The 10,676-nt window shown below is 31.5% G+C and overlaps 1 protein-coding gene across 2 annotated transcripts; it reads right to left on the bottom strand.

Annotated features, from left to right (window-relative positions):
- Nucleotides 1-2,195: 2,195 nt before the first annotated feature.
- Prx4 (Peroxiredoxin 4) lies at nucleotides 2,196-8,700 on the bottom strand. 2 transcript variants are annotated; one of them, XM_074122597.1, is made up of 6 exons: nucleotides 8,547-8,700; nucleotides 5,225-5,395; nucleotides 5,026-5,143; nucleotides 4,705-4,944; nucleotides 4,118-4,283; nucleotides 2,196-3,028 (listed from the first exon to the last, which is right to left on the bottom strand). In XM_074122597.1, the coding sequence occupies exons 2-6, from the start codon at nucleotides 5,391-5,393 to the stop codon at nucleotides 2,969-2,971; spliced, it is 753 nt and encodes a 250-aa protein (XP_073978698.1). In that variant the 5' UTR covers nucleotides 5,394-5,395; nucleotides 8,547-8,700; the 3' UTR covers nucleotides 2,196-2,968. The 2 variants fall into 2 exon arrangements, with proteins under 2 accessions (XP_073978698.1, XP_073978697.1); XM_074122596.1 differs by lacking the exon at nucleotides 8,547-8,700 and having other exon boundaries at nucleotides 5,225-5,520.
- Nucleotides 8,701-10,676: the final 1,976 nt, after the last annotated feature.

The raw sequence follows: 10,676 nt of genomic DNA, 5'->3' as shown, positions 1-10,676 counted from the left end.
TGTTGCACAATCTACTTGTTATTAACTGTGTGTTATTTGTGCTCACGAATATTTCGGTAAGACGAATTCAATACTAAAATATTGTTTTAAATCCTCCGAGATTCAAATTTAATCAGTAGCCGACTCTAACTTTGTCTTTTTCTACTTTAACATGCATGAACATATATGTGACAACTTCAGAATAAAGCATATTAAAGATAAATCAGAAGAATAATTTGGAATACACTTAAAATAAAGTACCTATTTAATAACGAAGTTATAATATACATTTTATCATAATTATAACAAAAAAATATTATGAATGAACTGGCCAGCATAAGGGTCTGTGACATCTAATGAATTCTAAAAAATATTAATGAAAATTAATGCAGTAAAATTACTTAAATAATATCAATGAAGTATTAATGAAATGTTGGGTACTTGCTGATTTGTGTACCTTTTGGCGTTTAATCAACCCTTATACTTAACTTTTTAAACTGTAAGTTTTTGTTAAAGAGATTTTTGTACCTTTTGGATAGATTTTCCTTTTTGTCTATTTTACAAAGTTACTTATCTGCTTCACAGATTTTTTTAAAATTTAGAATAAGCAATTCTATCATTATAACCTGATAAGGTGTTAAGTCGGAACCATAACTACCATTGGAGAGATCTTTTTAAAGAATGATTATAGTTGCCATCCTCAATAACAACTTTTTTGAGAAAGCGTTTTGAATAAAATAGGAAGGTATTTGTACGTAAATAGCAAAATTAAATTGCGATTTAAGTACTTCCTTTTAAGAGGAGTAAGAAAAATAAACTGCGATTACAGTACTTCTCCCTAAAAGGCTGAGAAGCAAAGATTTTGAATCGAACGACAATTCATTGATGTAAATCGGTTCACTCAGTGATAATTTTATCGATTGCAATATTTCCTCTTAGTAGGTGTAAGAGCATGAAGGCACTTCACACCCACGTAGAGGAGCTTTAACCACTTCTTCGTGCTAAATTTTATCAAAATCGGCATAAGCGATATAGAAATATTGGTAATAATAGTTTTAGAATGGGCCTTATTTGGGTGGGGCGAACTCCCCTCCTTATGAGGCACGGCGTCGAGACTTTTAAAGTTCAAATCTGTACAAAATTTCGATTCGATTGACACTTCATTCATGAAAATCGGTTCACTTGTCGATAATTTGAAACGATTGCTATACTTCCCCTTAACAAGTGTAAGAGCAGATCGTCGCTTTAATGTTACGTAGGGGAGCCCTGACCCTGTCATCCTACCAAATTTTATCAAAATCGGGCTAAGATTTACAGAGTAATTAGTAATAATAATTTTGGAGGGGGCTTTACATAAAGGGGGCTAACTCCTCTCCCATTCAATGTACAGCATCGAGACCCCCAAAAGGCACATCTACATAAAATTCCGAATCGAATGACACCTCATTCATGAAAATCGGTTCGCGCGTTTAGGCGCTACGCAGTTTACAAAAAAGGTAACAACAACAAGAACAAGAACAACAACAATTTCTGAAAATGCCGTTTTTGCTCATTTTCGGCAACTTTTTTCTCGAAAACTATTAGATCTGGGTTGTTGCAAAAAAATTACAGTGATAAAGGAGGGTTTGCCCTATATTTTAAAGAAAATTTGGGAATTTTATCTTTTATAGAAAAAGAGAAAAAAATTGTCAAAGTTGGGTGTTTTTCAACGTTACGCTTTTTCGTGCAGTTTTTGACGATCAACCCTTATACAACTGTCCTACCGGACAGTTTTAATATGTAATATGTACATATTATATACCAATTTATTCTTTCTTTTAAATCCCATTTGTATTTTCTTTTACTTTTGGACGAATTCAACTCATTCATTTTCCCTGGCAACGTACAGTTAGGGTAAGTGAAAAGTATTATATTCAGTACCATATTACCATTCAGCATTGACGCACCTTTGTTTCAAGAGAATAGTTATAAGCAAATTAATTGAACCGGTATCGTGGATCTTTCAAAGAAAAATTAATGAAATATTTTTAAAAAATTAGCTACAACATAATTTCTTTGGAATAGCTGTTATTTTTAACTAAAATTTTTAATTATAGTAGAATCTTTATTTTTTTCTCTGAAATAGTTTTTGGAAAATCAGATTCAAAGTAAGGGTGTACTTCTGCCCTTTATCACTTCGAGAAACTCTTTTAATAAATTCAAATTAAACAAAACAATTATTTTGTATTCAAATTTTTATTAATAAAAAAATATTTTTTGAACACATCGATAATAACCCGTTCGGTCTTTATTTGATTTAAAGTTTCAATAAATATCAGATACACAAGGATGTTTTTCAGCCAAACATTCTGAAGAAATCTGAATAAAATTCGTACTGATAAATGATATGTTCTTTTACGCTTCTTTTTAAACATATATTTTATTGCTTGATAAGTCAAAACTTTTATTGTAAAACAGGTTTTTGTGTTTCTTATCAGATTTGGCACTTCAATGTTACGATAAGAAAGATTCCTCTTTTTAAAATTAACAAAAAAAAAGTAAAGTATGAAACATTTCAAGATAACGCAGAATGTGGCTTTTTGCCAATATAAGAAAATTCAATATTAATCTAAATTAAGATAATTTCAAATGTACACTTTATAATTTCTGGACACAATGTTTTAAAACACTATTCATTAATAAATATTAAATGCAATTTTTAGCAGAAATAGTAAAACAGAAAATAAATCTGTTGCATAATAAAAAAAATAGTTTATAAAAATAAAAGTGATGTTATTTCTAAAACAATATCAACATAAAATCTCTTAAGTCAAATCCCTTAATCACACAGATTTTAAAAATACATTTTTCAACTTTTTAATATTACAAATAATTATTTTGACTTTAAGTGAATCAAATTATGTGATGCAATATTTGGCATAGGTACAAGTAATCACAGTACATGAATACATTTTTTTTTTTTTATAAATATTTTAAATTTTAATAGAATTTATGGTTTAACAGTTTGCTTCTGGAAGAATTCTTTCTTCTTTATCGGATCAGGTATAATCTATAAAGAAAATTATTCCTGTTATCATTTTAATTTTTTTTAATCAATTAAAAACAAATAAATTTAATCAATTTTTTGTGGAAGTCAATGTTAGAACATTTGAACTAATAATAAAAATATTTAATTTGAATATAATGAATCAAACGAGGGTATTATTCAGAAAAAAAAAGATATTTCGTATCATTCAAAAACTTTTTTCTTTTTCAATACATTAAGCTTAAAAAACTGATCCTTTTTCACCCACTTAATATGGCCTTAGAATTAGCAATAAGAGCCATTTGCATTAACATACACGGGACTGTTTATAACCGTCTCTCGCAGCAAGCGCATGGTTTGAGCCGATGATGTGGTTTTAACCAGGCGCGTACTATGAATGCTATAGGTTTTTCAGGAGTTTGAGGAAGCGGCGAAGAAGCTCGGTTTACAAATAAATGCGGAGAAGACTGTTTCCAGAAAACCGCAAGAGGCCCGGGCAAAGAAGAAGATTTCATCGAATTGATAAACTATAAATTTACGAGGGTTAACAGCTTCAAATATTTAGAAGCGTGTGTTGCCGAGCAGAATCACGTTAGCTCATGTTCCCTAGGATCTCAAGCACCTGCCTCCACTTCGTAGGCAAAGACGTACGTCAGTTCGCCAAACTGTGCAAATATCTTCATATTAATTTTCTGTGACACGTGCTAAAAATGTGCAAATATAGAATGACAGCTCATAAGATTATAAGGCAGATCTCAGATTCTAGCTTTTTAAAAATAATTGACCGTTTAGAATACTTCCTAGGTTTCAACCGTTTTGAAAAAGGATCAGTTCTGGCTTCTTCTTGTAAGGATTACCTTTTGCACAAAGCAGGTATAAAGCTCCCTTAATTATACGTACAACCTTGTCCTACCTGTGGGTGTATTGTTCTTCTTTTAGAGATTCATTGCATCCGACAAAAATATGTCTGGCTATATACATGTCGCGCCACAGCCCTCGGATTAGTAGGATTCAGAAATCCCTACCACTTGATAAGGTTTTTAAAAATATCCACATTACATCTACTTCTTTATAGATACAACTTTTATTTTTATACTTATTTAATTTACTAACCGTATCTTGGCCCGGTTTCCATCCAGCAGGACAAACTTCACCATGTTTGTCAGTGTACTGAAAAGCTTGCACCAATCTCAATGTTTCATCAACACTACGACCAACAGGTAAGTCGTTCATTGTTATCTGACGCAATATTCCTCGGTTGTCAATTATAAATAAACCCCTGTAGAGAGAAAGAATTCATTTTAAGCTGTTCTTAAAGTAAAGAAAATGCAAAAATTTACGAGAAAGTACAAAAACTGGATACCAAGCAATAGGTTATAAGTTACGAATTTACGGCATCCTAAAAATATAGTGCTTTTTGACTTAAATGTATGTGAAGTTACACATATGCGATGAGCTAATCTTGAAGGGTCGCTAGACCCAAATAGTTTCACACAAAATATCTCTGGCTATCCTAATTTGAAATCTCAGTTGGACTGTCAATACTGTTCGTTCTTGAAGTTAGACTGGTATACCCGGAAAATCGCCAAGTTCCTCAGAATTTATTGGCTAGTCAACTTTTCCGTACGGACATTTCAGACTTAAGACCTTATTTTTAAAGCGAAAAGAGTCAAAATATGTGAAAGTTCACAGTTACGTACCTGAGAGCATGTCCTGCATCATCTAGATAAACACCATAATCCTTGGAAATTTTATGGGTAAGATCGGATAAAAGTGGAATTTTCAGTGGGCCTAGCCCACCTTCCTTCCTTGGAGTGTTCATCCAAGCCAAGTGGGTGAAATGCGAATCAACTGAGCAACCAACCACGTCAGCATTTAATTGTCTAAATTCTTCAATACGATCATTAAATGCTAAAATTTCTGTAGGGCATACAAACGTACTGGAAAAGAACAACATAGCAATGTAACTCCCAATATTTTTAAATGATCTTGTAAAATTGCTGTTTAAAACCATTACTTACAAATCTAATGGATAAAAGAAAAATACTAAGTATTTTCCTTTGAAATCCGAAAGCTTCAACTCTGTAAGCTCTCCATTAACAACAGCTGTTCCTTCCCAATATGGAGCCGGTTTAGAAACTTAAATTGTAACAACAATTAGTAAAAATGCCAAAATGTTATTTACTTTTCATAAACATATTAAATGAGAACATTACTAACTGACTGCAGTTGTATACTGTAATTTGTGATCAACAGTTTTAACACCTGAAGTATGTGGGTAGACGCTACCTCCGGCAAATGAATAGCAATTTTCTTCTTCAGTAAAACAATAACATTCCTTTAATAAGAGTATCACGAATAAACATTTCAAAATGTAAATGCTAATCATGTCTGGAAAAAATGGGCATAAGTACGTACAAAAAATTATTTCTTCGTACACTGATAATAAACTTACATCTGTTTATAACAAAAGCATCAACAATAAGTACTATATAACACTGTACGTGTACATATTGACTAACTCGTTCATTTTAGTGAACTAGTTCACACTGGGTCGGTCGTTTTTAAGAATCGTTCCTTTTCACTCGTTCACCGTTCTTTTTTCCTATTGGTAGTCGTTTTGAAACAATATTTAATAAAGTATTGAGAGTTTGCAAACATTTTTAGAACTAGATTTACGGAGTTTAATCACTATTGTTACCATTCGATCCTATGCTTCTTTATAGCAGGTACGTACCTACAAAAATGTTTGCAAATCTAAGAATCCGTAAATCACTGGAAGAAAATATATATATATTCCTTGAACTTTTTTAAATTTGATTGAAAACTGTTCATTAATGGAAGTCCAAGTGAAAAAAATATAAAACATTCATCCAATAAAAATGTACAAACAAATTTTGTGAGGAATCAATTAATAAAACAAGTATTTAGTTATTATATGAAATATACATGTTTTTTTTTTCACGATCCAATGTAAGAAATTCACGAACATGTCCAGATACGAGTGTAAGGGGTACTATACATATACAATAGGCAAAAAAAGTATTTGCACACCCTGTTATTTTAAGGTTTCATATAAAAAAAATTCACTTTTTTACCCAAATTACGTTTATTTAACTTCTTAAATCAAACACTATAAGATGATAAATATAAATATGCAAAAGAGTCAAATAAATTAAGTATAAACCACATAATGTTATTTTATACTGCAAAAAAAGTATTTGCACAGCTGTAATTTGGGATCTCTTGACATGTAAATAAAACAAATGCCCTAACAAAAGAGGATTAACGTCACCTTTGGTACTGTCTATACTCTCTTTACTAGATTCATTAGTTTTTATTGTGTTTTCAACTAGTGCATTGAGATGGCTCCAAAATCTAGAAAAATTCCTGTGAGTGTGAGACAGGAAGTGCTTATATTACATCGTGCTGGAAACAGTAATAGAGAAATCGGAAATAAAGTAAATTTATCGTTTTCAACAGTGAGGTATATCATTGAAAGAGGAACAACAGAAAATAAGCAGCGAACAGGTCGACCAAGAGCCTTAAATGAACGGGAGAGGAGGAAGGTCGTCAAAGACGCGCTGAGGAAACCAACTCACAGCGCTCAAAAACTTGCGCATGACCTGGCGTCTTGTTCAGGAAAGACGGTTACACCTCAAACAATAAGAAACTTCGTTCACAATAAAGGTATACGAGGCAGGCGACCCTTAAAAAAGCCATATATTAGTGAGGTTAATAGGAAAAAACATCTTGAGTTCGCCAAAGAATTTGTTAAAAAACCTATAGAATCTCGGGAAAAAATTATTTTTTTCTGATGGAAGCAAGATTGAGGTTTTTAAACCACAAAATATAATAACAATCTGGAGAAGAAATAATACTGGTTTGAATACAAAAATTATATTAAAAACTGTTAAGCATAGAGGAGGAATTATCTTGGTTTGGGGCAGTATGGCTTACTCTGGGGTGGGTAATTTAGAAGTTATTGAGGGCATAATGACAGCTCGGTCTTAGGTGGAGGTGTTGCGAGGCAACTTGAAGGCAAGTGCTGTAAAATTAGGTTTGGAGAACGATTTTCATTTCCAGCAGGATAACCATCCAGAACATACGGCCAACATTACAAAAGAATGGCTCCTTTATAATGCCCCAAGAAGATTACTGAACCCACCTCAATCACCAGACCTGAACCCAATTGAAAATCTGTGGCATATTCTGGACAGGAAAGTCCGCCAGACCTCTATTACAAGTAAGGAGCACTTAAGACAGGTGTTAGTTGATTCCTGGAACAATTTATCAGATGAGGTGACAAGAAATTTAGTTGAATCAATGCCAAGGCGTTACAAGCCGTAATTGAAGCTAAAGGGATGCACACTAAATATTAAGGACAAAGTTATGATTGGTTATGGGTCAACCAAATTAGTTTTTGCAATGTTTAACTAGGTGTGCAAATACTTTTTTTGCAGTATAAAATAACATTATGTTCTTTATACTTAATTTATTTGACTCTTTTGCATATTTATATTTATCATCTTATAGTGCTTGATTTAAGAAGTTAAATAAACGTAATTTGGGTAAAAAAGCGAATTTTTTTTTATATGAAAACTTAAAATAACAGGGTGTGCAAATACTTTTTTTGCCTATTGTATGTAAGTCTTGTGAGTTGCTATCATGGTTAGACGTGATTGAAATTTGCCTAACTCTGTTTGAAATCTAATTCTAATGCAAGAATTTTTTCTTGTGGAGATAATTTTTGTTCATATATTCACAAAATATTTTGTTGAAAAATCTTAAACATGTTTGTAAATATTTAATATAAATTTATTATAAAAAAAATGTATAAATAATCTTTTAAAATAAATAAAATAATAAATATTTTATTGATTTTCCCTGTTAACTCCTAATTAATATGAAAAAATAAAAATAAAACAAAATTGATAATATTGTATTAATCTTAAAAAACAATGACTAAAATAGAAGAAATAACAAGAAAAAGTAAAAAAAAGAAGTTAAACATAGCTGCTAAAGTCGTGTGAGTGACTAAGAGTTAGGCAAAGTTTTAGAGTGTGAAGAAGAAAACAGCTAGGTTACAAAAATGGCCGCCAAAGTCGTTAGAATGTGTAAACAAGGTTAAAACAGGTAAAACACGACTGCGCGAGCGATCTAGTGGCAACAGATGGAACTAATAGCCGTTGTCATGGTGAGATGACGCGCCGCCATGTTGGATTTTTCCCTATAAAAGAAAATTCGCCGCCAGGGAGCGGAGGGTGGGGTGAACATTCGTCTTCTGACCGTCGAGGTGAACACATCTCTCTACCACCAACATCACCCCAATATGAAACACTTTTATCATTTTTAGGTAGAGAAATATTGCTTATCTTACTGACTTGTTACTATTACTAAGCTACATATATATTATATTTATAAAAGTAAAAAAATCAATAATTGTGCAAAAACATGCTTATTGCATATAACCCAAAATAATACATTTTTTAGAAAAAAAAGCCATAAACAAAAATATGTTATAATTAAATGTTTTACCTACGTCTATTTAATATTCTTTTTAAATTTAATTTATAGCTAATATTCCCCTTCCGACCGCTTGAGGTGAACACATCTCTCCACACTGTACAAGACACTTTATCATGATTTTTAGAGAGAGAAGTGATACATGTCAGACTAAAATAAGATATGTTTAGAGTGACGAGCGATATAACCCCCTACAACACTCAAGTCGTACTGACTAGAATTTATTTGTGTTGACGTTATATAGAGGTTACAATGCTATCTAATGGCAAATATTTGAACTACTTTTTAACCTCTCTGCTTAGTGGCGCTCTTTGACGGATTTTTTTAAAACTAATTTTTAATTTTTTAACTTTTTTGATATTTTGTGCTCTCTGACGGATTTTTTTTGAAACTAATTTTTAATTTTTCAACTTTTTTGATATTTTGTGCTCTCTGACGGATTTTTTTTGAAACTAACTTCTTTTTTGTTCCTCTTAGTTTTCAGCACTTTTTTTTTGCATTTTATTAATTTATTCATCTTTTTTTTCAATAATTAAGTATAATTATTTAGTCCATGTAAAAAATAGGTGTGCAAATAAATAGATTTTTTTACTTATAGGTTTTCCTTTATTCTGCTAAGCTAATACGTTATTTTTATAAAAGTAAAAAAATTCATATAATTAATTGCATTGTGCACAAACATGCGCATTGCATATAACTAAATAATACATTTTTTAGTTATTGATTCATAACAAATGTTGTTTTTATATTTTAATAAGATGTTTTACCTACGTATTTTTAATTTTTACTTCAATAGATGAAAAGTTTTGCAGGTATAGCACTCCCAATATTGGATGTTTCAATCTGAAAATCGTCATTATTTCATCTTGAGCGTAGGGAATGGGCACGTATCAGACAAGTGCACAAAACAAAATAAAAATAACTCAAATAAGAAACTTCTGTTCACAATTATTTTTAAGTTACGTTTATTGGATTAATACCTCTTTCAAAAATTGTAAATAACTTTTAAGACGGAAATTAGGAAGTAAAAAGGAGGTTGACTGAAGGAGTGGTAGAGGTCCTCAGAAAGCTGGGAAAAGCTTGGTGAAAAAAGTTCAGGACAGAGCGCAAAATCATTTAATCAAATTTAACTTTTTGCTTTTTAAAAATAAAAATAGACAATTATAATTTTTGAGTTTGTGAAGAAGCATAATAAATCCGAAACTAAACGAGTAGCATAAAGCCATCGATTTCATGGTCTAAATTAGTCTGTTGCCCGTATCATTTTTCATATAAAGGACATTTAAGCGGTTTCTCTTTGCCCTCACATGTCGCAGTAAATTTGAGGATACATTGTACAATCATTCGCAATACAATCATTTATATGGCTGTTCACCTGTGTGCGTACATAAATTCTAATTAATTTCGCCGATTTAAGATCAGCGATGAACATCAACAATGAATCAGATTAGTGCTTGAGAAGGCCACAGATTGAAAAGTGATGATCTCTTCGTCAAACATAGTTCCACCATACGTCCATCGGCATTTCTGTTGATGTGTTAAATGTGTTTGTTCTACTGATTTTGGATAAGTTTGAGATCTAGCTCGTTTTGTCAAACAGTAAAACAACGGTTGTATTGACTCCCGATTTGTTGAACAACAACCTTTAAACCCAGAGGTTAATCGGGAATCACATCTTTCCGCTCGTTTTAGAAAATAAAGCCGATTCAGCTCTATTTTAAAAATACATTTAGATCTTCAGCGGACTCTTTATTATAAATAAGAATAGGTTTCCATCCGGATTTAGCAGGCGATTGATCGGCGGGCCATTTACTGACGAATAGAGTCGCAGTAACTTTTATGCTTTTACAGTTAAAAAAATTGTTTAAATTAATTTACGTGCCATAAACAATTCACGAATGTAATATGTTCACAATGAAATATGTTTTTAAATAAATAAAATAAATTAAGAGTCTAATTCATAGCATCCTCACTTTTTAATTTGTGTTCAAATCATAACAGATATTAGAAACAAACAAACAAAATCTAGACAAAACTGTCGCACGTTAATTTTCCCCGCCAATCTTGTCTCTTTTAACTTGAACCAATCTCTGATCAAACTCTTAGAAATTTAACACGTTAACTGCGGTAAAAGTTATTATTTTAC

The sequence above is a fragment of the Rhodnius prolixus genome, unplaced genomic scaffold (genome assembly GCF_049639745.1).
Source record: "Rhodnius prolixus isolate KJV_2025 unplaced genomic scaffold, Rpr scaffold_8, whole genome shotgun sequence".
In the NCBI taxonomy this organism is placed as follows: domain Eukaryota; kingdom Metazoa; phylum Arthropoda; class Insecta; order Hemiptera; family Reduviidae; genus Rhodnius; species Rhodnius prolixus.
The sequence above is the reverse complement of the archived record's forward strand: the minus strand, read 5'-3'. Positions and strand labels throughout refer to the sequence as shown.

Coding starts and splice junctions, on each gene's coding strand:
- Prx4 (XM_074122597.1), bottom strand. CDS start 5,393: ATGATTAGCATTTACATTTTGAAATGTTTATTCGTGATACTCTTATTA. Junction 5,144..5,224: donor ACAGTATACAACTGCAGTCA/GTTAGTAATGTT, acceptor TTACAATTTAAG/TTTCTAAACCGGCTCCATAT. Junction 3,029..4,117: donor GGAAACCGGGCCAAGATACG/GTTAGTAAATTA, acceptor TTTTCTTTATAG/ATTATACCTGATCCGATAAA.